This window comes from Eucyclogobius newberryi, unplaced genomic scaffold (genome assembly GCF_026437365.1).
Source record: "Eucyclogobius newberryi isolate DKJ021-1_F unplaced genomic scaffold, fEucNew1.0.hap1 SCAF_21, whole genome shotgun sequence".
In the NCBI taxonomy this organism is placed as follows: Eukaryota; Metazoa; Chordata; class Actinopteri; order Gobiiformes; family Gobiidae; genus Eucyclogobius; species Eucyclogobius newberryi.
The window spans coordinates 19,358,932-19,386,364 of NW_027315846.1; the positions used below are offsets into that span (position 1 = coordinate 19,358,932).

General features: G+C 39.9%; 1 protein-coding gene and 1 long non-coding RNA gene across 3 annotated transcripts; one reads left to right on the forward strand and one right to left on the reverse strand.

Moving 5' to 3' along the window:
• On the forward strand, window positions 1-7,764 carry LOC140370376 (RAS guanyl-releasing protein 1-like). Of its 2 annotated transcripts, XM_072457507.1 has the most exons (14): window positions 1-90; window positions 167-298; window positions 566-719; window positions 795-968; window positions 2,424-2,540; window positions 3,551-3,826; window positions 4,160-4,240; window positions 4,330-4,434; window positions 4,530-4,639; window positions 4,862-5,006; window positions 5,082-5,118; window positions 5,760-5,891; window positions 6,439-6,746; window positions 6,818-7,764. In XM_072457507.1, exons 1-14 carry the CDS (start codon window positions 41-43, stop codon window positions 6,950-6,952), a joined length of 1,956 nt encoding a protein of 651 aa, XP_072313608.1. In that variant the 5' UTR covers window positions 1-40; the 3' UTR covers window positions 6,953-7,764. The 2 variants fall into 2 exon arrangements, with proteins under 2 accessions (XP_072313608.1, XP_072313609.1); XM_072457508.1 differs by lacking the exons at window positions 1-90; window positions 167-298 and having other exon boundaries at window positions 584-723.
• A 6,077-nt stretch (window positions 7,765-13,841) lies between these two features.
• LOC140370934 (uncharacterized) lies at window positions 13,842-17,642 on the reverse strand. Its single transcript, XR_011928415.1, has 4 exons — window positions 17,055-17,642; window positions 16,852-16,975; window positions 14,740-14,824; window positions 13,842-14,669 (listed from the first exon to the last, which is right to left on the reverse strand). It is a non-coding gene; the product is annotated as an uncharacterized lncRNA (long non-coding RNA).
• Window positions 17,643-27,433: the final 9,791 nt, after the last annotated feature.

Here is a 27,433-nt window from a genome sequence, read left to right on the forward strand (position 1 = left end):
AGCATCATTCCCTAACCTACTGCTCACATTTAAAACTGCAATGGACAATGAACAACCAGCGGAGTGTAAGAAGATCTGCTTTGTCATCAGGTCAGCCTCACAATAGAAATAATGACGTCATTTCAAGTTTGTATCACATAAACACAGTCTCTTCTTTGAAATGCAGACACTGGATCCAAGAGTTCTGGATGATGTTCCGCCTGCACCACAGCCTGACCGACAGCTTGGACCAGTTTCGGGAGCTGATCCGAGAGCAGGGGCAGGAAAGTCTCTGCCCACTTCTGGAGACCAAATGGATGTAAGTGCTAAAGTCTGACCAGCTGGCGACTGAGACCTCACCTCGCATGGGGCATGGGGGGGGGGGAACGCGGGTCACTCACAATTCTGAAAGAGTGAGGAAAACTAAGCTAGAACGTCACTTCTTTCCATACATGGTTTTTGTTCATTTCTGGTGTCTGAGTGCATATCCAATGAAGTGCAATAGTGAAAGTACTGATGATGAGGTAGATTATTCTATTATAAACAAGCCACATAAGCAAACAATACTTGTCTTTTATTTGCCTAGAAATGAAAGAGATTGGTCATGGAAGGCGAGCACAAAAATCAAAGCCAACAGCAGTAAAAAGAGGAAGGTGTCCCTACTTTTCGATCACTTGGAGCCGGACGAGTTGGCTGAGCATCTCACCTTCTTGGAATTTAAGTCATTTTGCAGAATATCAGTGAGTATGTCCACTTTTACTTCACCAATTGAAATGTCTGTGTTTTGATCTAAAACTCTTCATGTTCTTTTCCAGTTTATGGACTATCAGAGCTACATCCGTAGGTGCTGCTTGAAGGACATCCCTGTGATGGAGCGCTCCATCACCTTGTGTAATGGTGTGTCTCAGTGGGTTCAACTAATGGTGCTGAGCCGACCCACAGCACAGCTTAGAGCAGAGGTCTTCACCAAGTTCATCCATGTAGCTCAGGTATGGATTCTACCTGCTCTCCTCATGCAATGACATGGCACTGGGCAACCAAAAAACAGGTCTTTATTTTATGGAAACCTACTGTTGTTCCTTTGGTATATGTGACTAAAAAGCAGGTCATTATCATCATACAAGGAAATTCATGATTTAAGTCCATTACACTTTATTTGGTAGAGCAAAGGCACATTTGAACAGTTTTAAATGACATAATGACAAAGCAACAGTAGACAAAACTGCCTTGATGCGGATACTGCTGGTCACAAAAAGGTGACTAGACTGAATTTGCACCTAATTCTGTTGTTTGACAAAGCACATTCTGACACATTAAAATGCATCATTTTATAATGTTCCGACATTATGTGTTGCATTCAAGGCAAGTTAACAACCTTGTTAATAATAACAATGCCCATAGACAACGCTTATTGTACACTGATTCACATAATTTAATATAATTTTGCTGTCCTTGCACAGCATCAATACATTAACCTGTCTCACTTTGTTTTGTATTTCTGGTCACAAAAAATAAATTTAAAAAGTGTGAAATGGGGATGAGAGAGAAGGGAGGACATGCAGTAAATTGTCAGCATGGATTTAATATACAACTACATTTAAAACATGTTGGTGCCACATATTTAATTTTGAATGTATGTTCTTGTACCATGAAAAACGGCCTGCATACGTGTAAAAGAGATGGAGCCTGAGCTGATCTTGTTCAATGCTCTTATACCTGACGCTTCATGTTGCATGCCATGTGCAGAAGTGATGTGCACGCTTCAGGGAGCTGTCAGGCCACTTATACTGTGGGGAACCTCAACACTCCACTACTATTATCCAAAAACCCATGGGACTCACAATATATTTCACACTGGGTACATTAAAAGGCTTGTAAAAATCAGGGCAAATGTTTTGTGTGTGCGGTCATGTACAAAAGAGGTCTGTGCAAAAACACCTACTGACATGTGACAGTTAATCAATGGATATTTAGAGTAGCTGTTGAAAGTACAATGACTTTAAAAATAACGCTTTCAATTGTGAACATTTTCTCTTTCATTTTTGCCACATAGTTTATAATTATTTGCAAAATTGTCTTTGCGTGAAAAATCCAAAGAAATCAGATTCCTCACATCAGATGCAGCTGTTTACATGAGAGTCTGATAATCTGATAACTCTTGACATCAGATAACGATAAGGTTTGTGGTGTGCATGTAAACATAGCCACTGTATTGCTGTAATGGCAGCAGGCGTTGGCCAACTGAAAATAAATAGGTCAGTGGAAAAGCTTTCTCCAAAAAGAATGGTCCTGGCACAGTAAGAAAAAGGCAACAATCTAAGTGGCTTTCGTAACCGCTCTGTTGTGGCGATTACATAAGCTGGGTTACCTGGCGCGCACCTAATTGTGCGTGTTATGAGTGTGCAGAGACTGATAGGTCCACTTTGTGTTTGTCTGTCCACTAGAGTCTCCATGTCATGCACAACTTCAACACACTAATGGCTGTGGTGGGAGGCCTGTGCCATAGCTCCATCTCCAGACTGAAGGACACCACCTCACACGTCCCCAGTGAAGTCACCAAGGTAAAGCAACACGAAGCTCAGAAAGCAAATAAAGACATTGTATTAACATGTGAGTCACAGTATTTCATTGCTGGGGCTGCCAACCTCGAGACTAAAGTCGTTTTCAGGCCAACTAGGGACTCATTGTTGACTTGGTGGTCACATGAACATCGGACGTTCTACACAAATCTACTTTATATTATATTTTAGTGGCAAGGCTCCACCAGAAATGCCATTAAAACAGAAGTGCAGAACGGTGGCAAAAAGAGGCAAAAGTGGGCGGAATGAGGTGAATAGTGTGGGCATTCCATTTTAGAAGCAGAACACTTAACTATGATTATCAAAAGAAATGATTCAGTTAAAGGTAGATCAGTTAGGTAGAATTTAACATTTCATTAACAAACAATATCCGTGTCCTAAGATATAAGGTAAACATGCTCAAATCACATATTACTGTTTTCTGATAGCAAATGTAATGTTGATTTATTCTAAATCACAAAACATTGGACATGAAGGTCAAGTAGTAGATGTGGTTTGAGTTTGGCTCTCACTCTGATCATCCAAATGGAAAGCAAATGGAAAGTCTCTCATATGGGTTTCCAGTTCTAATGCTGAAATCCAGTTGGTTAAAACCTAAAAGTCCTCTCGCTGGTCACTACCTAAAGTCCAGATAGCTCAGTGAGGAAGTTCTGAGCTGATCATGAGTTATGGCCAGTCCATAAACTAGAATTATAAAATTGTATGTGGCCTCTATCTGCAGGTTAAGGCTCTGGCAACACAGGTTCAGTTGTGATAATAGTTAAATACGAGCACAGGCTATATACTCTCCCTTTAATGTAGCTTCAATAAATATCTAAAAAAAAAAAACAGTCCAGTCGTAAAGCAGTTGGGACAGACAAGACATTTCTTGAAGTAAAGAACAAAAAGTATTTGGTTGCTGGTTTACCCTGTCCATAAATCATACTATGAAACACATACATACTCCTCATACACCGTTGTTTCATTTTATAATCACTTATTTTTCTCTCCAGGTGCTCAATGAGATGACCGACCTCCTCTCCTCACGTCGAAACTACGACAACTATCGGCAGGCTTACAACAAAGTCACCGGTTTTAAAATCCCCATTCTGGGCGTCCACCTCAAAGACCTGATCTCTGTGAACGAGGCCATGTCGGACTATGTGGAGGACAACAAGGTCAACGTCCAGAAGCTTCAATCCCTCTACAACCACATCAACGAACTCATCCAACTCCAGCAGCTCCCCCCAAAGCTAGACGCAAACAAAGACCTTGTGCATCTGTTGACCGTAAGCACACATCCAGGGATGATTCAGACTTTACTGAACAACAGCCACATGCAAATGAGTTTGTTCCAGCGCCCGGTTCCTCTGGCGCTGATGTGGAGGTGTGTTGAGAGTCTCCGCAGTATGTGGGTGACAAACCAACTGCAAATGACTACTCAAATTGCTGTATTGTTATACTATCCGTGCATCAAGCGCTTTAATCGCACTTGAGCGACAGAATACCCATGAAACACACAAAAGCGTTCCGGTGACCTCATTTTTGCTATTATGAAAATACATTTGCAAAACAAGTTCAGAATGAGTATGTTTTGATATATTTTTTCTTTGTCTTCACAGTTGTCGTTGGACCTATATTACACTGAAGATGACATTTATGAGCTGTCATATACAAGAGAACCCAAGAACTGTAAAGCACCTGTGAGCGCCAATCATCCAAATCATCCAAATCTATAAATAGCTTTTTTTTAATGTATTTTAATTGCTCTGTTGTTTCTTTTTTTCATCAGCCAACCACGCCCTCAAGGCCGCTTGTAGTTGTGGACTGGGCATCTGGAGTGGCCCCCAAACCGGACCCCCGAACCATCAGCAAACACGTCCAGAGAATGGTGGATGTAAGTCCTCTGAAGTCGCGTTGCATAACCCTCATTTGTTTGAACATTTTCCCTGCCATTTACCTGCTATTAACAACGCCCCTTCTTGTTCGCAGTCTGTGTTTAAGAACTATGATCACGACGAGAACGGCTTCATCTCTCAAGGGGATTTTGAGAAAATTGCTGCTAGCTTTCCATTTTCCTTCTGTGTAATGGACAAAGAGAAGTGAGTGCTCGGCAGGTCGCGTAGTTAATTCACAAGTGCAAGTTTGGGAGGATGTGAAAAGGTGGTGTTTGTAGTGATGAGCAACAGGAAGCAACAAATAACTGCACACGCTAACAATAAGCATATGACTGCGTTAGACTTCATCCTCGTGTTACCTAAACCGGAAACTTTGTCTGTCAAGCTGAATTCAAAAATAAAAATGGCTTCTTTTTTCTCTCTCAGGGAAGGCATGGTCAGTCGGGAGGAGATTACTGCTTATTTCCTGAGAGCGAGTGTCATCTGCTCCAAACTGGGCCTTGGTTTTGTCCATAACTTTCAGGAAACCACGTATATGAAACCTACATTCTGTGACAATTGCTCAGGATTTGTAAGTATTAGATATAAATGTTGAATATGCATAATACAATATACAAGCAGATCTAAAAATATGTTTTCTTTGTAGTTGTGGGGTGTCATAAAGCAAGGCTACAGATGCAGAGGTGAGTGTTTATAATTATACAGTCATACATTGAGGTGCGTTATTTTATAGTGTAAAACCTGACACAGGATTAAGATAATGTTGTTTGTTTGACCGTTTGTTGTGCATTTATTCATCACTGATTACAAAAGGAAGAAACACACATGCACACACCACAAGAGCGCTCTTTTCTATGTTGTCTCACAAATACCGTGCAGTTTGCGGCCCACATTGTAATATGAAGCGCTGTGAGAAGTACTTTGATTTTAGGGAAGTTGCTAAAGACAACCAAATGACAGAGTATTCAGAAATGTCTGTACATGTGTTCAGTCGCTTACCATCAGTGTGTCTCTGGTTGTGCACACCTTTAGAGAGGGAACTGTGGTCGGCCTTTGTTGCAGACATGTAGCTAAACTTTGCAACTTAAAAGAAATAACCTGAAAGTCAGTTCAGTGCAAAACCACAATTCCCCCCTCCCCCATACTTCAATGGATCCGAGAAATGTTTGCTTCACAGTACAGCATGCAAAAGGTCAACTTGGTGCATTTGCAGAACATAACAGGGACATTTATATGAATAACAAAGATTTGTATTTTGTTGTTGCTGATATTTAATGTATTTAATGTATGTTTTTTTTTTTTTTCATATTTTGCTCTGTAATAGATTGTGGAATGAACTGCCACAAGCTCTGCAAGGACCAGGTGGCATTCGAATGCAAGAAAAACTCAAAAGTAGCCAGCGCCATCGACAGTCCCACTTTCAGCTCCACGTCTGTCACCACGGGAACTTCAGAGGGTGGGTGGGCACGGCGGGTTTCCTAGCACAAACATCTCACACTTACATACAGTAAATGGCGGCAGCGTTTTTGCTTCGTCGTCAACAGATCTCCCACGCTGCATATAAACATTTGCGTTTGTGCCTAATATCTGCATTTCTGGCAAGAGGACAATGCAGATTGCACCTGGCAGGTTTCTGAGGGATTTCCCTGCAGCTGTCAGAGGCAGAGTCACTTCCTGCAGGTGTCACTCTGCATCAAACTTTTCCACCTTTTTTCACTTTGCAACCACTTGAATAAATTGTACTGGCATTTTTGTAAAGTGAAAGGAAAATTATACATGGTTGTCAAATAAATAAAAAAACTGCAGAGTGTAAAATGTAGCTCCAAGGGTACAAACGCATTTGCAAACCACGGTATATTGTCTTAACTCTTAACATTTAAACAAACATTTCAATATCTGGCACGCAGTGTGTTTATAGTTGACTGAAAATGCACTAATCTGATCATATAAATGACATTAGCTAATTTGTACAATGTTTTTTTCTTCTGTTATCCTTGCTTTAGGTTCAGAGGACTGTCCGTTCTCATATACAGAGATCAAATACTGGAGCCCCTCGTCTCCGGGGCCCCCTCCTGTCTGCCCTCAGAAGGTCCACAGTGGGACACAGACTGACCTGACCCCGCTCACTTCTCCAGTGCATGAACCTGCTCTGCTGGTCCCAGCCACAGCTCCCCCCCTGAGCTCCTGTCCCAGCCCTGTGCCCCAGAGGAAACAGCGCCACTGTGCCAAGTGGGAGAACCGGGCTTCAATGCTACAGAAAACGAAGGATTCAGATGAGGATAGCCAATCCACATGTGAAACACTGGAAGTGGTGAGTAACAGGGCCCTTTATCTACGTCACCCTCAGCACACAGTAGATATAAGCTCCTTTGTGTCTTCCAGGAAAACGAGCGGCTTCAGAAAGCCAACGAAACGCTACGCAGGAAGTTGAAGGAGACGGAGAGAGAGGTAGACATACTTAAGACACTGTTGAAGAGACATGCTTTGCACCCAGTGGAGGAGGACTCTTCCTCATAAAGCCAAACGTACAGTCTACAGGCAACAGCATTCAACACATGGACTGGGGCTGCAGGCCTAAGACAATACAGTGTGATGGGGATGAATGTTCTCTTGTACTGACTGAAATGTAACTAGTTATAAAGTTATTTAGGCTCAGTTGGAATGCTTTCTGGTTAAAATGACGGTGCTTTACCAGTAGAGAAGAAACTGTTTAGTGTGAGTGAGTGTGACGGAGACCAACGTTTTAAAGAAGTTTAAAACATAAAACTGTTCAGTATGATTGTCATCGTTACCAAAACCTCATTCTGTTTCAGTGAAATCCATTTAACATGTCACTGTTTTAGTACAAACACTGTGTTCACTAACACCAGATCTAATCTGTGGCACTTATAAAGTGATGTATATGAAGTTTGTTCTGCGGGAGAAATGAAGTATGTTTTTCTATTTAGTAAATACCATGATGCCATAGTGAATGATAAGCCACAAATCTCTAAGTGCAATATAAAATGTGTCAGGCATTTTGAGGTGTTCCGCCAAATAAGTGCAGTTGTTGCAAGGTTGTGCTCATATTTATTGTGTAAAACACTACATTGCGTTTTGTTTTGTATACTGGTACTTTGAAATATTTATCTTTGTGCCAGTTCTTAGTGGACCTTTTTGGGTTTTTACAATGTATTTGTACAACATAATGATTATTGTTTTAAAAGTGACGTACTGTGAATGTAAATGTGGATTGTACATAGCATATTTATGGTGCCAGTGTATGGAAGTGCCATCTTTACTAATACTATTTCTCTTACGTATCTTGGAATAAATGCATCAGATTAAAACCATTGCATCCTGCTGTTTGTTTTATGACCACACGGTGTCACTACAGCATTGCACTAGTTCTGTATAGTTGGTCAGGTTCAAACTACTCAGATCAGTTATAGTGTAATTTAAAGTAAATACCAGAAAGAATCATTTCTGTTTTCTGTATTATAAAAAAAAATATTGGAAATTCTTTAGTATTTAATAGATGAAAAACAGCAAATGTGCTGTTTCAACATCATAGCTGCTTTGTTATGTTTTACAATGATATCATGTTATTCATGTTATGCTCTAATGTTTTGTTGCTTAGCTTACGCATCTGGCACAGACTCATGTACAGTGTAGTCTCTGAGGCGCAGCAGCAGCTCCAGTGCCTGCCTTTAGTGAAAGCTAATTAACTTTTCTATGAAATCTCACAGGTTGTGTCTGCACATTAATGCAATACAATTTGCCATATCATCTCTCGCTGGAATTTGACCATGAAAAGGTGTTAAATTGTAGAAGGGAAACTCTTCAAAGTAAGCGTTTCATGGAAAGTATTGGCAGGCTTAGTTCACCCCCTAGTCGAAGTAGTAGTAGTTAGTACTAGTTGTAGTAGTAGTAGTTGTAGTAGTAGCAGTAGTAGTAGTAGTAGTAGTAGTAGTAGATAGAACTAGTTGTAGTAGTACTAGTTGTAGTAGTAGTAGTAGTAGTAGTAGTAGTAGTAGTTAGTACTAGTTGTAGTAGTACTAGTTGTAGTAGTAGTTAGTACTAGTTTTAGTAGTAGTCCATGGGCGAGCGTGAAATAGAGAAACAGATTAAAAAAATTTAAAACACAGGAGTTTAGCATATAGATAACTGTCCCAGCACCCCTGTCCTTTTCAGTGAGGAAAAACTACAGAAAAAACGTGGTAAAAAGTAGAAAACTGGAGGAGAACAACAGTGAAGGAGAGATCCACAAACAGACAGGCTACAGATGTTCACTGACACTTGCAGATAAGAGAGTTCATCCAGGCAGATAAAGAGCCATTCATCAAGAGTAGAGAGCGTTGCTCCAGGCAGTTGCGGAGCATCCAGCTCTACAGCATTGTGAGACGGGGCATCTAAGGTGCAGTCGTCACCCTCCATCACCCCACACGATACCTCCTGCTGTGCTTTTAGAAAACACTTGGGACCACCAAAAGATGTGCTCTGATTGGATGATATGGTAATATAGCATTTTTCTACATTTTAAACAAAGTAGAAAGTACAATGAAGGAGTAGTTTTGTCCAATTAAAGCCTCATGAATCTCCCTCCAGAGACTTTCACTAGTTTCACAGATGCTGCAACAAACATGAAAGAAGGTTTTCCCCCAGGGCAGTGTTAGGGGTGAGGTTTTAGTTTAATCTAGATTAGGGGTTTTTAACAATAATGTTCAAACAAGCTTTGAGTCGGATCATTGTTGCGTTTGTTTTGGAAATAGTATATACACAATATAGGCTAATTTAATTCTTGTTGCCAATGTACCCATTATAACCCATTATAACAAAAAATCTAATATATTACAGCATTTATACTCGTTACACAGGTTGGACTGCACAGGACAAGACCAAAATACTATTTGCCTCTTGCCTTTAGAAGCAACCTACAGTATTTTATAGTTTTTGAAGCTGCAAAGTTATCATTCACAACATTCAAAATGATTTGCAAAAATCAATACCTTCTACAGCAAATACTTCAGTACTCTTCTAACCCTACTTGTATCGGTGTAAAATTTGACAAGGTATATCTTCACTATTACTCATGGATTGAACTGCAGTACTTTGACCAGTTCTGGTAGTGGTAGCAGTAGAAGTGGTAGTAGTGGTAGTAGTGGTAGTACTAGTAGTATTACAGTACAATTCAGTGTAGTCAATAAGGTTCCCTCAAAAGCTGTGGGTCCAAAGTAAGATGCACAGTTATATTTGGACAATTGAGTAGCCCTGCACGCCAAACTAAAGTGACAACGAATCTCAAACTAACTAAAGACAAACTAAAGGCAAAAAGACATATTCTTTACTCGTAGAAGTGGCCTTAATGTTGTAAAATGTGGCTTAATGTAATAGCACATTTAGCTTCTTAATGTAGAGTGGCCAGTGCAGTAGGTTATATACACTACAGTGCCAAGTAAATTAGCTAATATAATCAGCAGTAATTACTCGCTCAGTTAGGGCTAAAGAAGAGCTACACTGTCAGCAGGTTAACCCAGGCAGTGCACAAGGTGACCCAACTTTCCACAGAAGAGCAGAAGATGACAGTTTTGCCTAATTACCGCGGTCAGACAGAGATGATTTATCACTCAGACATCAGCACACACGGGGGAACGAGGCCATTGTGAGCGCGCCATAACTTCCCCAAATCTGCTAAGTCTAATGAACACACTCTCCAACTAATTAGAGAAAGATATGGAACATCCCATTATGTCCCCCATGACAGCACAGCGTGGGGGCCCGGCCAGAACACGACGCATTTAACACTAAGGATCTGCTCTTTCCAGACACTTGTGCCTGCGGGATAGGAACCATACCACTAACTCCCCTGATTATTAAACTTACTTCATTACGTTCTAATGATGGCCGAAGGAGCCGAGTGGGAGACTGTGGAGAAGTGTGAACAGAGACACGGGGGGGGCTAGGAGAGACGAGAGAAGAGGCTGTGAGATTGTGTGAAGCCATGGTGAAATTTTTAATTAATCTTGATGAGGGTGGAGGAGGGAGGCAGCGGGGACGAGCGGCACAGGGCTCTGCAGCTGTGTGTGGCACATATCATTTTACAATAACTACATGTGATAATTACTGATAAGTCAAGATAAAACCTGGTGTAAACAACGGATGAGCTGATAAATTGCCAGCCAACAGAATCCTCCACTCCTGAACGGGCTCAGAGTGGGTGGGTGGAGACTCACAAACTCTTGGTTGTGAACTCATTTGAATGTAACATAAAACCTGGCACGAGTTACAGTTCATTTGAGCAAGAAAGTGGTCATACTATTTTGAGATAACATGAATCCTTTGTAAGGTCACCATATTTAAAGTAAATGACAGGTTGGACGACACAGCTCAATAAAACTTAGTGAACTTATTATATTCAAGATTATACTCAAGATTTGTCCTATTTTTTTATTTTAAGTTAAGTTAATAAGTTAAGTTTATAAATTTATATTTTACTTGCTGGTTATGGGCAAATGTGACATACGTAGTGGTAATTCCACGACTGTACTTCTATATTGTACAACCATATTGTAAACAAGGGCCAACATTCATATGAATTATTCAATAGTGCATTTGACAAATAATAATACCCGATAACACCTTTATTTTGTTAAATCATTGTTAAAATGTCCCTGCATTTTTGATGGAATGTCACTTGTTGGTGAGATAGATTCTTGCAAATTTCAATTCTTTATTTCAATAGTTTCTTCACGAACTGGCACTTGATGTAAAACTGTGATAAATATTTACCACAGGGACTATCCCACCAAACAAATTCATAATATAAACACACAAAAAAAACTGTCAAACGCTGTTAAAGCTGGAATATTATCATGCTCTCGCCATAATACAAAGTAAATTATAAGTCAAAACCCAACAACAGCAAAAGCTATTTTAAATTTCAGATTTCATATCTTATGTGTATGCAAATGACACCTGGGCCTAACTTTTTCAATACTGTTCAATCTCCATAGGTTGAAACGAATATAACACGCTCTACTGCACACCTCATGAAACAGCACTTTTACTGACACGAGGCCCTAATAACTAATGGGGCCAACGATACAAGCAGTTCTTAACGTATTATTTTTAATGCATTTTAGTAAAAGCTGTGTTTTAATTTACCGTGGCTTTAAAATAGTAAAGTTTCCACTAGAATAGAGGGGTATGAACAGTTCATGTGCAGAGTAGGATGGATCCTCAATGTCAGCTGAAGAACTTTTTGTTTTTGTTCAGATCATTTTTTCAACCTATAAAGTTGCGTATTTGGTACATTTAGTCCCACTCAGAACGAACACGGGGCAGTGATGACCAATACGAAGATGATCATTTGCAAACCACTTCAGTTCTATACTTTCCCTGAAGCGAGGAGGCTATTACATCAGGCTTTCTCCTCAGGCCTTAGTGCAGTGCAGTTTGGGTAGAGCTATATTTATGCACATCTATTGCACCTGTCAGAATGATTGATAGCTTTTTATTACATACTAATTCTTCTTTAGGTGCACTTTGGCAGAAAAAGGCAGCTGTGGGGGAAATAAACCAGAAGTAATTGGATTGTTTGTTTGTGTCTGGTTGAAAAGTGAAATGTCCAACAGTCTTGCTGCTATAGACAAGAATTGAAAAGTTATATTCAATCCTAAGAGGTATTTTTGCAGTAGTGATAGAACTGTGAACCCTTGGAAAGTATGTATTGCAGGATCAAGGAAAAGCAAAACAGTACAAAGAAAAGGAGGAATGAAAAAAAGAGAGAGGAGAGCGAGGGAGGGGCCCCGCCGAGGATTCCTTATGAAGGTGAGTAACGCAGAGCGATTCAAAGGGCCGTCTGAAGCCACTCGGCTCTTCTCAGCTTCTCCTGTTGGTCTCCACGGAGCAGCAGGACACATATGGACCAGCTCACTTACATGTCAGGAAACACACTCCATTACCTGCAGGTGAATACCAGATAAGAACAGAGCCGGGGGATTCACAGGGCAGGACAACACAAGGCTGCTTTGTCATATTTAAGATCATATACTGTGTGTAGGACTTGTCTTCAATAATTCATATATATATTATATTCACATATTCCTGTCCTAAGAGATATGAAATCAACAATCATATGCTGTTTTGACTGAAAACAATTCCGGTGTTGATTTATTCTCAATTACAACAAAATATAATGTAAAAGTTGCTTGGATTTCATGTTTTGGTGCTCTTTTTTTAATAAAATTTTAAATAGAAAACACAACAAACACAAGAAATGGAACAAGACCAGAGAGAGCACAGGACATTAAAATAATTACATTTAAAAGAGAAAGAAAAAAAGAAGACAACAAAAAAAAAAATCAAGGTAGACAAAGTCCAAAATAAATGTCCCATTTAGTCCAATATGGGTAAATTAAGTCCAAATGTGAACTAAACGCAGTTCAATTCTGATTAATTCCTGTTTAAACACTGTGCATAATGCAGTGTTTAACTGTGATATTATGTTGCTCAAGTAAAAATATTTTAAACACAAGACATTATTTATGTTGAGCTGTCAAACATACGGCATTCGCTGTGATGTGTAAATAATCATTGAATTATCATTTTGTTAATGGATACTTGACATTAGGGGTGTAACTGTGTTTGACAAGCTGCTGAAGCAAAATGTGAAAATGATTTGCAAAAACATATCCATGTTTAACAATTTTTCCATGTTAAAATATTTGCTATTAGAAAAGTATTTTTCTTAGGAAATAATAATAAAGTCACGTGCAGGACATCACACTGTTGCACATTCAGCACAAAGAAGATAAAAAATGAAAGTAAGACTTCTTTCTCCTTCTAGTTTTTGTGTAAATGCCTTTTTCCTTTTTGGGGGGGAATTTTTCAGCCAATTGTCTTTATTAAACAGGATGAATCTGGGGAAGGACATGAAGCAAATGATTGGAACCAGACACAGACTCAGAACGCTGCAATCTGCTCACATGGAGCACATGTGCTAGTGGTTCACATTACAGGACACACTTTGGATTACAGCATTAAACTTCTTATATTTCTCTCTTTTTACATTGTGTAATTTTATTAAATAGAATATACATTATTTTTATGCCAACACATTTATTAACCGTCTCTCACACCAGTGACTCTTTCTAGACAAAACGTCAAGTACCCAAATAAGAACATACATTCTTAAAAATAAGCATGAATCTAAGCTGCCAAAACTTAGATGTGGGAAATGATCTAATGTAATGGTGAAAGGTGAAAGGTGAATAGTGTACTCTGTCTAAAGATCAGAGTAGTGACAAACTTTTGCCCCTAATGTTCTAACAATCACTGTCTGGTGATCAGTTTGGTGTCTTTAACAATTATTGCTCAATTCTGTTTTATTAAATTTAATTTTACTAATGAATTCAGCTCCACCCCTGTATGGATTTGAGTCCTAGTCCTTATACGTGGTAAAAATAAATAGCTTCGCTATATATGGAATTTGAGCCAACTTGCACAATTTCACTCAAGCAGGATTTCTATTTTCTCCTGCCTAACTCAAGTGTGCTGCCAGTCTGACAGGACTTTTATTGCTTTCCTCCAAGCCACACTCTGCATCTGCTACATCTCATCAGCATTCCCTTACCCACACACTATAAATGCACAGTGTATCACCGAACAATCAAGCGGTGCTTCAATATGTGTTTGTTGTGTAAGGAGCAGACGCATCATATTCACTGAAGGCTGGCAGACTTTAGAGAACTGAGAGAACAAATTCAATTCGCTCGTCCACACATTTTAGAGTCTGATGTGGCTCGATGATGCATAAAAGACACACAAAAAAACAATCAATTCAAGTCTCTTAAATGTACCTACAATATGGGAATTACACTTAACAGACAGACACAGACGGAGCTATCATTTTCAGTTAAACATTGCCCTTGTGGATTGAAAGTTTCAGGTTTTATACTACACCGTCTCTCTCTCGAAGATGATATTTCAATCTGGCTTACATTTCAAAGCCTGTTGCTTCCCAAATGCAATTTTTACAAAGCAATCTGACCTCAAGCAGTGTTTTACCACATCCGCCGATAATGACCAACATTGGGAGAGCGTTCCTGTCCATTCACTCACACCATTACTCTTCCCTGCTCCATCACATGAGTGGACACAGAGTCCAAATGAAGGACAGTGTGGTGCTTAAGTGGCAGATGGCTGGCTGGGCAGCGTGTTCCATGACCCTCGGCATAAGGACAAGCCTAAAAACCTTGAAGATAAAGTGACATATGTAGCTTGCACATCACTCTGGCATTATAGCATCAATATCACTTACTGACCAGCGGCTATACATCACCAAAAGGTCACGCAGAGATGTGCAATCTTTCCTGCAGCACATCGTCTGGATTCTCTTGTTAAGGTCAGCTATCCAAGTGGGGGAAGTGGAAGATGCATTTTGTTTTTTTTTTACGTGAAGTTATGGAGACAACAGGCAACACCACCCACCATAGTTATATAATAGAATGGCTTAAGCTATACAGCATTTGACTGAATCTAGTGGAAGTGGAAGAAGACATAGTCAAGGAGCCAGAGAGAGATGAAAACATAAAGGCCACTATCGATTAGACAGATAAACGCTCAACGAGTCTAGAAGGTTTTGTTCTGTCCTGGGCTAATATATGTCCAGCCAGATCGCAAAGACATTCTTATATATGAAGGTTCAAGGGATTTACTGAACTATTTTGATCATCATAATCATTATCTGGATTAAATATACTCTAAAATATATGTCAAAAGACCTTTTCCTAACAAAGACAACAATAATACACTTTATTCGTAAATATTCTCTATCTTGAAGCCTTCAGTCACCATATTTCAACCTTCATTCTCAATCTTAATATGCAATAAAAATAAGAGTGACAAAAAAGGATTGTTGATTAGTCGACTCCTAAAATAGTGGTTAGTTGCAGCCCTATTCTGAACTAAAATGACACAGTGGCTTACAAAAGTGTTCGTACCCCTGGAACTTTTTGGCATTTTGTCATGTGTCGACCACAAACTTAAATGAATTGTTTTGGCATTTATGTGAAAGAGCAACACAAAGTGGCAAACAATCGTGAAGTTGAAGGATAATTCTAAATGATTCAGAGATTAAAAAAAAACTGCTGCTGTCAGAAGTTTGAAAATTGAATGTTGACCTAATGATTCAATAGTGTCCACGTGTGTGTTTTCTAATCTCAGTATAAATGCAGCTGTTCTGTGAAGCCCATAGAAGTTTGTAAAGAGAATGTTGAGGTGCAAACAGCATCATGAAGTCCAAGGAACACACCAGACAGGTCAGAGAGGACGTTGTGGAGAGGTTAAAAGCAGGGTTAGGTTATGAAAAGATTTCCCAAGCTTTGAATATCTCACGGAGGACTGTTCATTAGTAAGAGTGACAGGAAGAAGCCATTGTATCATAAGAAGTCCCATTTGCCGTTTGCCAGCAGCTATGTGGGGGACAAGGGAACCTGTGGAGGACAGGGCTCTGGTCTGATCCCTACAGTCAGACATGGTGCAGCTTCATGCTGTGGGACAGGGAAGCTGCTCAGAGTTGATGTGAAGATGGACGGAGTCAACTATAGAACAATCTTGGATGAAAACCTGTTTGTGTCTTCAAAAGACTTGAGACCAACTCTTAACACAAAGCCAGAGCTACAATGTTGGTTTAAAACATATTCATGTGTCAACAGATCTAAATCCAAACGAGAATCTGTGCAAAGATCTGAAAACTGCTGTTCATAAACGTTCTCCATCAAACCTAACTGAGCTTGAGCTGTTTTGCAGGTGCAAAGCTGGTAGAGACAAAAGACTTTCAGCTTTAATTGCAGAGAAAGGCAGCTCCATAAAGTATTGACTCATGGAGGCTGAATTTTTCATGCTGCACTTTTCAGTCTCATTTCACATTTCAGTCTCATTTCATTGTGTGACACTTTGCTTTGCTCTTTCACAAAAAAACGTTCCAGGGTTACAAATACTATTGCTAGCCACTGTAAATATTGTGGCTGTAGCAGCTTGTCAAAGCCTGATCCTCTCAGAAGCCAAGCATGTTGGGTCTTGGTTAGAACTTGGTTGGGAGACCATGAGGCGGTTAGAATTGTCCCAAGGCAGATGTGGCTACAGTAGTAGCTAACCACCAGTCGTGGAGTGAATGAATAATGCATTCTAAAGCGCTTTGGGTGTCATTTAAAGCACTATATAAAGTAATAATGACATATTATTCTATGCAAAGATTATTCATACCACCTACAGAGGTTTGGTAATAAATAATGTCCATATGGAATAATATATAATATGATATGTATAAAATGTAATAGTATAATTTTCCTAGATCACCTGTCTCATCCTGGAGCCTGTAGTATGACGGGCTTAAGTTAATTTGGGTCAAACTGAGTGAGGAAGTCCACACATACCGCCTCCACCATCTGCAAGCTCCTGAACCACAGGGAGCTGCCAACTGCTCCGATTAATTTGATTTGATACTTTTCCTCCCTGCTGCTGTCTCCAGAGAATGACCATTAGCATTTCCTCCACTTCCTACAAAATAAAGATAACAGGTCAGTAGAGATAGTGCAGGTTGAATGTTTTTAAATGAATTCCAGGTAAAAGGTAATACCAGTGTACTGCAGGCCAAGTCGTCTTTTTCTGGAGGTAAAATGTTCACAATCTTTCCTTGACCCAAATATAGCGGACTTCTGACCTCCTCCATGGCTGATTGACTGCGCCGAGAGGAAAGCAGAGAAAGATAATGTGAATAGACAGCGCCGACCTGGGCAGACGCAACTTATCACCCAGGATCTCCAGCTATACGGCTCGCCAGAGTATCTCAAAGTGGGCATCCCAATAGAATCAGCGATGCAATGAAATGTGCTGCACAAAACTAGAGGACAATATTGGGTTTGCAATGTTCGGAGATGAATACATTCCCTGACTCTGCAGTGTTGTGACAGTAAATAACAGGCTACGGAGAAAAGTGTTCTGTTACAGTGAGGCGTTGTTGCAATAGCAGGCAAGAGTTGAGGGAAACTGAAGAAAGAAAAGCTAAAATAAGATTATAAAGAGGTTAGTCTGATGATAACCTGACTGGCAATAATTATGAAGTGGAAAATTAGTCACCAACTGGTCTAAAGACATGCATAATTTCTGCATTTATCTCCACATGACAGATATGTTATAATGTAGCCTAAATGTAAAAACAATATTATAAAATAATTTGGAGACCATGCTGAGGTGCCAAACAATGAACAATACAGAGGCCCCCCAAAGTTCTTTCATGTAAACACCTCATTATAGTCTTACCTGAGTGTGTGTGCGAGACTCCAATTTTTGCTTAGAGACAGAACTGGCAAACTCCCCTGCTGTTATACCCTTAGCATTATATTATTCAGTCTAAGGATCAAGTCTACAGCTACACCACTGACCTTAAATACACTACAGCCTCTTTATTTTCTCCAAAAGGCTATAATTAAGGCCATCTTTAAAGGCTAGAGTATTTATGAGGCCAATACAAACTGGATCTATATCCCATGGTAGGCTATGTTATGTGCACTGCATGGGTCTCCGCTCGCACTTAGTAGCCATGGTAACGTGAGGTGTCACTTTGTCCAGCTATTTTAGGAAACGTTTATGCTTTTTGTAGTAGCAGTACCACTATACACTCACTGAGTCAAACGGTTTGTATGAACTAATCTAGATACAAGAAGTATGTCAGGTTTTTCGAGCCAAATTAGAGTTTATGGTTCCAAATTACACACTAAAAATCCCTCCCAGGACTTTCTTGTAGTGAGGCCTCCTCTGCAATAATAAAATGAGCTTAATTCACAATACCCTAAAACACATTTTACATATTGCAGGCTTATATGTTTTACTTACGTCCATATCCACCTATTCCTCTCTTGGTAAACTGAGCATCAACACAAGGTGAGTATTATTATTATTATTATTATTATTATTATTATTATTATTATTGTTATTATTATTATTATAGGCTTAAATATTCTTAAAATGTCTTAAATAAAGAGTTGTGTTTTAATATAACCTGCTCATTTTTCAAAACGTTGGCCACCACCTACTATTTAATTCAGATTCAGACTCTTAGGACGTGAACCATTAGTAAAAATAGAACATTTATGACACCAGGTCTTCCACTGGAGACTTTCACTTAACTTCCTTGACACTTGCAGCCAGACACAAAATTGCATGGCCACCTTTAAACTTAATGTCAAGTGAGAAATAGGTCATTATGATGTGTGTTAGATATTGAAACAGGACCTGATTAAACCTCAGTCCAAGCCATCACTCAACATAATGAGAGCTTCAATAAAATATGGATATCCTGATGAAATATGCAGACTAGCAGTGGTCTATAGAAACTTAAACAATAAACCGTATGTAGTTTAATCTTAAAAGACATGTTTAGATGTGCAGATTACACATTGGTAGTGGACAATAATCATAAATAATAAATAATCGTAAATTATAATCAGATTCCAGTCCCAAACTTGTCCAAATATTAAATTTTTGTCTCAGTGAAACAGTTACAACACTAGTCTTTAAGGTTAAAACAAATATAAAATAAAAAAGCACATTTGAGATAAATTATGCATAGAAAGGGAACCATCAATTATTCAGCAAAACAAGACAAGGCTATGTCAATTACAGAGCCAGCATGTTATCAGATCTTCAATATACAATTAAGACGCTTCTGGAATTAAATTGCAGTATTTTTTGTTCTATAATGTAGAGGTTGTATACCACAGGAAGTTAAAAAAGTTCTTTTTCCTTTCTCCTCAGGGGTAACATCGGCTGTCCAACTCACCACGGGCAAGGCTAGTTTATTTGTAGAGCACAATGCGTAGACATGACTTACTCAAGCCACAGGGAGCTGCCTCTAGCACCAAACTCAGATCGGATGTGTAACTGTGATTGAGAGTGCACCCAACTTTTCACTACAGGTTGCAGGGCTTTTAGATACAGGAGCTAGTTTGACACAACAATAGTCATCTGTGAAATCCTTGCCGCTTGTTTTACTGTTTATAAGCCACAACATGATCCGGTGTGACAAAGCAATCTGAAAATAGCTTTTTAAACAAGGCCACCAACATCAATCTGCTCCCACCTGCTCCGACAAGAACATTACCGTGGAGCATTAGGGAGCGGGCGTCTCGAGAGTCACAATCACAAAAACGGTGCAGGAGCGTTTTACAATTGAAACCACATGATATGAATAATTAGTTTTGCCGTTTCCATTTGCACGTAATGTGATTTTCAGGCACGTTAAACTGCACAAGATTATGCAAGGTATAATCTCTGTATCAGCGTTTGGTTACGTTGTAAGCATTTTAGCAAAGAACTGGGATGAAAAACCTTGCAGATGATGTATTTCTGGGACAGTCTTACTTCCAGATTGCCAAGGCAGCACATTTCAGTACATATTAATGTTAGATGTTCTGTGTGGCGATAGGCCAAAGCTCTGCCTGAAAAGATACAACAAAAGTAAGATGTGTAATGTGAATTTGAATTCTTTCTGGTCGTTTAGTCCAGTGGTTCTTAACAATGGGCATCGCAAAATGATTTCAGGGGGTCCCAAGATGAGATGGGGAAAAGTTAAACAATAATCTTAAGATTTTATACCCTTCAAATGCAGTGGTAAACGTAGATTCCTATTTGTTGGCCCACCAGATGAATTTATCTACGACTATATCATGAAAATAAAACCAATAAAACAGTAGAAATAAGATACTTTATCATTTTCTGGTGTGGTCTATTTATTTGTTTTTTTATGGGTCGTGACTAAAAAGGGTTTAGAACCACGTATTTAGTCCATTAACTATCACAAAATCTCCAAATGTAATGCAGGAAAAAGGCTCTTATTGGCCCAGTTTGTCTGCTCGGGCCAACAACTGTTAGTAATGGAGCTTTACTGGGATTTAAAGAAGGGAACCGTCAACCTAAAACATGTTTTTTACAGTTAGTGATGATCAGACATGTCGTCTCGTAGCATATGATTCAATTTTGTTTTATTGTGTTTGCCTTTATTACTTTACATGAGCGAGCCAGTCTGCTTTAGCTCAGTTCTTTTGAAAACAGAACAAAACATAGCCCACACAATCCCCTCCTCTGAACGACAGAACAATCACTTAGAATAGCTTCATTATATAATCAAACCAACTGCTAAACGTAAATGTCTGCTGACACCTCTCTGCTACCACACCACACTTTTCACTTTAAACACATTGCTTTTCTTCAGACGATGATGACGCTGCCTTCAGATTGATTCTCCTGTCTGTCTGAGATGAGAGCTCTGTGTTGGTGGTCTCGGCCGGTGCTGGCGGTGTCCTGGGGGGGGGGCGAGGCGACAGGTGGAGAGCTCAGGTAACTGACGTGATGCAAAGAGACAGCGCAGTGACTCACCCAGGCACACGGAGCGCTCCTGCATTAACCTGCCACTGCCTCCAAACGATTACCTATTTATAACCTTTCCACAAGAGTCCCACTACCGCAGACAGATGGGGGGGATCTGCCGCCACTTAAGCTCTGTTTTTATCTGCAGAATAGTAAAGAAAAACCCATACAACCTCAATGTTTAATAGGTTTAATGGAGTCTTAAAGTTGAGAGCTGTAAGATATGCACACAGGCAGGTCCCTCAACATGGCAAGGTTTGCCGCTTTAGCTTCACTGCGGGAACATTTATGGTTAATCCGTCTCATTGGGCCAATAATATGTGAATATAATAACCGTATCATGCAAGTAATACATTGTTACGTTGGCTGAGTCAGTACCTCGCTGCATACACATGTTTTTAAATAACACCAGGATCACCACATGTTGTTCAGGAGCACGGATAATGCATGCAGACTTATAACTGTCTATTATAAATGAATCGGTGTAATTCAAGCACCAAAACAAAGTGAAATGACTATTTATTGCCGATGTTGTTTAGGTTCAAGGCACGGCAGTGTTTGGTTTGTCTGCAACACCAGCAATAATTTATTCATAGCATTATTATTACCCCGCTCTTAGTTATGATTTGTTTGTTGTCAACATAACTATAGCAAGCCATGGAGAAAATGATTTGTCTCTAATGTGTTTTTATGTGTTCATATTTATTTTTTACGATGGCAAAATAAGGTCAATTAGCAACACGTAATGCAATTGAATTGTATTACGTAGATGAACAAACACATAATAAACTGCAATCAGAGAGAAATATTGCGATGAAAGAATCAACTAGAAATATGCTTTGGCAATTCGGTGCAAACATATAACAGGGAGCAATAATGCACAATAAAACAAAAATTCTGATTAAAAGAAGTTGTCATTGTTCTTATTATTGCCGTATTTGGATGTGTTACAACCGCAAAACACCACCATGTTAGTTAAATGAATGAGTCTGTTATCAACATTGTCAGCATTACTGTTTTTGAAATCCAGAATAATGCATTTTCACATATCATCTGACTGTTTCAACTCTACGCATTAATAAGTCCAGCTTTAAACCCAGCTGTTATGTCATCTTACACTTCCGAGCTGTGGCTGCCGTGACGACGTCGCCACATTACAAGAAACCTATCACAGTAATGATCTGGAGGCCGCTTCATTATTCACAAAGGCCGTCAAACTAAATCATCATTTGTGTTCCATTTATGTATATTTCCTAATCTCGCCCCACAAGAGCAGGATGCCGACGCTGTCACTCCTGAAGTGGACTCGGCTGATGTGTGAAGCAGATGAGAAACTCTGGGCTGTCCTCGCCGGTTTGCCTCTTGTGAGTGCGACTCCGAGTACGACTGACGTGAACTACAGCTGCTCCGCTCACCTCACTCTCCCAGGCTGCACACTTAGCACTTTTAATGCACAGCTAAGAGGGTAGGAGCTTATAGGTGCACGTACAAAGAGGCCCTGGACTGATGGGGTGACCTTTCCCCTCGCTGATAAGACAAATCACAGCTAATTTGACACGTATTGCATTTGAATTGTTCCCTCGAGACTCTTTATGCAGTGATTGTTTCTGCACACAGTCATCCAGACACACACAGTCATCCAGACACACACAGTCATCCAGACACACACAGTCATCCAGACACACACAGTTTCGTGTCGTGAGTTTGAATCCCGACTCCGACAATGTACTGCGTGTCCTCCCTTCTCTCTCATCTCCCAACTCATGCTGTCCTCTCCTGTCTAATAAAGCCTTTGGGCCAAAAAGTCTTTAAAAAAAAAAGGAAATTGCGTCTCGTAATGCTGGCGTGCAACGGCTGTAATGTTATTATTTGACAGCTTAACATAGGAACACATTTTCACTTACTGTGGATATAAAAGGGCATTCAATTAATTTCTTTCTTCATGCCCTACAGTCTGTCTCGCCTCTGTAGCAGCGCCAAACAAATAAATACAGTGAAGATTAGTGCGACAGCTCTGACAGATTAATCCCGTAGCCGCCTGATAGCAGTGTTTTATGCTAAACAAACTGGACTTTATGAGGGATTTTGTTGCACCTCCTGCTAAATAAAGAGAATTAAGAGAAAGAGAACTGGAGCCGGCAGCAAACATTAAAGTGTGAGTTATGGTTAAAAATAGTCAGTAAAGCAAGTTAATTGAAGTCGTGGAATATTGTTGCTTATAGCGGTGTTGTTATTATGATGTTTCTATATTGTAATGTGTAAAATGTCACAATTCATTGGGGCAACATTGTTTTCCCTTTTTTTTTGGCAATTTGTTTCTTGATTTTAGATAATACTAAATAAAAATTAAACAAACAGAACAAACCCGACATGAACAAGTCTGCAGCGCCTCATTGATCGCAGTCCAGTATTTATGAATAATAGGACAGTCCCAAAACATGATAGTGATGAGCCACTTGACAGTCACACCCAGTATTTCCCTGTGAATAATGGACAGCTTTGACATGGTGTTATATAATACTGTGATATATTCTTCCAACATTATTCCTTCCAAACATTACACTTTGTGCTTCTACATTGGGATTTGCATGTTCCCATTCTTCATCTGTTATGACACATTTTCATTAATTGTTCAGTAATGCATTTATACAGTTTTGAGGTGGATTTTGTCCCATTTCAGAAATAGAAGCGCAATGTAGCTAAAGTATGTTAAGGCTGCATGCTATAAAAGACCATTTTTACTGAAGCAAAATGTGAACGTCATTACAACTTTACTTGTTTACTCATTATATGCATATAAATAATGTAACCGTATCCAATGTATCAGAAATATTGTGTATATATGTGTAAGTCTCTAGTGTGGCTTATAAAGTAGAAAATACTACACGGAAACTAGCTCGCTCTGAATCCGCTGTGTTTTTCCTCTGATTATTTCTGCTGGAGGCTAAGACTTGGATGATGACTTCAGCTGTGCCCATGCCCAGACGCCTTCTCTCTACCTCCTGTGGATGAATCTATACCAGCCTCTAACCGTGTCCTGCTCCAAATGGATGGTTATCACCTGCTTCGCCACTAAAACACTGCTGAACACGGGAAAAGCGAACACATGCTAACTTTATGTAAAATTATTAAGATTAGGCCTATAGATGCAAATGTCAATGCTCTCAATGAGGGTCCTGGTTATTCAGAATCCCTGACAGCCAAATACAAGCTGTTTTCCGTGTCTCCCATGGGTTATCCTAATAGAAGATGGTTCTCCACGAGTTACCCAGGCTTTAATCAAACAGGAAATAACGCACAAATGGACATGTGGCTAAAGCCGCTTAAATCCCTTCACTTCCTTCCATAAAAGCCAGATCAAATTAAGTGGTTTGATACTTTCTTTGCCGATCGGATTATGTTGATTAATTCCCATAAGAGTTTAAATGATTAGCACTGGTTAATGGACCTTGGGGAAGTTCACGGTGTCAGAACTGGCAGCGATATCAAAGGCTTGGACTAATGTGAATAAAATAGGTAGGTGGCTGTAAAACAAATCCGCGCTCCTCAGTGGTTAGCACATTAAAGAGCAGAGCCAACATAATTACCTGCTTGTTCGGCTCTAATGATTACTTTGTTTCCTGAAATCTTAAGAGGGAAATGTTTGACAAATTGCGCATTTGCTTTTTAGGGACATTGTGGCTAAAAATAGCGTAGGAAATGGAGCACAAGAAAGGGCATAAATATTCACGGGCCCATCTACAGAGGACTGGCAAGACATGAGATATCCTATTCCGTATGTGACACCATCGGTTGCCTTGTGATTTGAGGGATTCTTGCACTACAGATCTTCATTATAAACTCGATGGATGCCACCGAGAATGGACAGCGACAAAGATGAAGCGAAGCAGGAGCAGGATACAGGTTGGTGTGGCTTCTGTGCCCCCACCTTCTAATATACTCATCTCCTGAGGGAACGGTATCTATCACAGCTGTGGCAGGGCTGCTATACCATACCGGCCTGTGAACTGAACACAAGGTGACTCGGGAGAGGGACAGAAAGATGGAGAGAGAGAGAGCGGAGCAAGTGTCTTCTGAATTCAGCCCCATGTCCCTCCCATAAAGTGTCCATCAACACCTTAATGCATCTCGCAGTGAAAGTGACACAGGCCCAGGCGCACACATTATTAACTTCGGACATTTTTATGAGCATGTGGAACAGAGTGCTCCTCCTGAATAAGATATGTGTCTCCGTGTGTGTGTGTGTGTGTGTGTGTGTGTTTGTGTGTGTCTTTACAGATGTTGGAATAACTTCTGTCTATTCAGTTGGCAATTTGTGATCTTTTATAATTGATTCTAAAGTTTGACTAAAAAAATTAAGTTTTTTCCACATTTTGTTGTGTTACTGCCTCATGCCAAAATGGATTAAATTAACTGTTTGGCTCAAAAGTCTGCGAACAATTCCCCATAATGACAACTTGAAAGAAGGTTGATTGGATTATTTGCAAATGTATTAAGAAAAGAAAAGCATGTCATAAGTATTTTCAGCCTTTGCACAGATAACAGCCTCAAGTCTTTTTGAGTATCAGACTACAATCTTGGCACACTTATTTGTGGGCAATTTCTTTTATGTTTTGCAGAAAATCCCAAACTCAATATGGTTGGTGAGTGTTGGTTCACAGCCATTTTCGGATCTCTCCAGAAACGTTCCATTGGGTTAAAGTCTGGGCTCTGGGCCACTCAAGGACATTCACAGAGTTGTCATGTAGCCACTCCTCTGTTATCCTGTGCTTAGGGTCGTTTTCTTGTTAGAAGCTGAACCTGCGCCCCAGTCTGAGGTCCAGCTCTCTGTGCACTGCTGCGTTCATCTTTCAGTTGATACTGACTAGTCTCCCCATCCCCACAGCCTGATGCTGCACCATGATTCACTGTAGGGATGGTACTGGCCTGGTGATGAGCAATGCCTGGTGGGTTCCTCTAGACTTGACAGTAGTTCAGTTTGGACGGCCGGCCAGCTCTAGGAAGAGTCTAGGTTGTTCCAATCTTTTTTCTAATTACAGATGATGGAGGCCACTGTGCTCACTGGAACCTCCAATGCTGCAGAAATGCCCCAGATCTGTGCCGTGACACAATCCTGTCTTGGAGGTTTCCAGACAATTCCTTGGACTTCGGGGCTTGGTTAACTGTGGGACCTTATATAGACAGGTGTGTGCTTTTCCAAATTATGTCCAATCAACTGAATTTACAACCAATGGACTCCAATCAAGTTATAGAAGCATCTCAAGGATCATCAGTAATTTTGAGGCAAATGATGAATTAAATCAATTTTGAAATAAGACTAACATAACAAAAAGTGGGAAAAGTGAAAACTTTGCTGATGCACTGTACTCACATACATCACTATCATGCATAGGCAAAGTGCCTTGCCCGAGGATGCAATGGTCAGAGCTAAGTGTCTGTGGGAACACGTTTTACCACTGAGCCCCTGCTGCCCGTATAGACTAGACTGATGCATTGGTCAAGTTAGTCTTGCAATTGGCCTGATTATTTAAAACTGGTTTATTCTTGACCCTAGTTTAGACCCTTAGTTTAGTCTTAAATATCTGTTTTTCAGCCTTTCTTGACTGACAGCACAATCTTCTCTATTTAATTGCACAGCGCATCATCCACTAAAGCATTATCAAACCACCCAAATTAGAAACAAATAATAAAAATGGTGCAAACAATATCCGTGTCCAATATTGGTCATTTTGGGGCCTTGTCTGGTTTAGAAGTTCAAGGCACTCCAAAATTGCAATCTATCACATGAAATGACAGTGCGAATATGTCAGCTCAAATTGGATTTCCCCCCCTAAAGCACACAGTGTTCCCTGGCACTCTGGTGAGAGGAGACCTGATTTGTCCTCCGTTAAACACATTGATCTGAAATACTCTTGTCAATCTGTTTCATACAGCACAGTTCTTGTCCTAGTTAGTACTGAAATTATTTTATTTAGAAAGTCAAATACTTTTTGCACTTTATGTTTGAAAACTACAGCATTGTATTATCCCTGTGCTTTGGTGGAAAACACATCCGCATTAATATATGTAAACTGTGTTTGCAGTGATAAATGGTGGCAGGGAATCATAAGCAGCTTAGCAGAGGGGAGGTTAAAGGCAAAACCAAATTGGCAAGCTCATGAGAAATGCATGGGATTTGTTTTAAAATATTAATCAAATATAAATGTGCAATGAATTTAACAGTGGCTCACTCTGAGGCTATGTTTAGAAACTAATCACAAAACACGCCCGGCCCACGTTGAGCTTGTTATTGTGGATTTAGGTGAGATGACATGTTTTGAAAGAACGAGGGTAATCCCAGTGTTTGAATGCTGCTGCTGATAAATACTAGACACCAAAATGCATCATCGTCTCTGTTTAGTGTTGTGCCTGTGGCTCGGTGGGCGTTCTCGGTGGGATACAACGGCGAAACAGCTTGTGATACGTCTACAATGTTATTTCCAGTGGGAAGTGGGAAGACGCGTGGTTCGGGTGGGAAATAAATCACTTCACCGGTCAAGAGGGATCGCGTGGAGACAAAGAAGTCCAGTTGGAGACGTTGAAACACAGAAA

What these genes read in the sequence shown, in the direction of transcription:
- LOC140370376 (XM_072457507.1), top strand. Translation starts at nt 41, where the DNA reads ATGGACAATGAACAACCAGCGGAGTGTAAGAAGATCTGCTTTGTCATC. An exon ending in AAGATCTGCTTTGTCATCAG is followed by an intron (nt 91 to 166) that starts GTCAGCCTCACA and finishes TTTGAAATGCAG; the next exon opens with ACACTGGATCCAAGAGTTCT. An exon ending in GTGACAATTGCTCAGGATTT is followed by an intron (nt 5,007 to 5,081) that starts GTAAGTATTAGA and finishes TTTTCTTTGTAG; the next exon opens with TTGTGGGGTGTCATAAAGCA.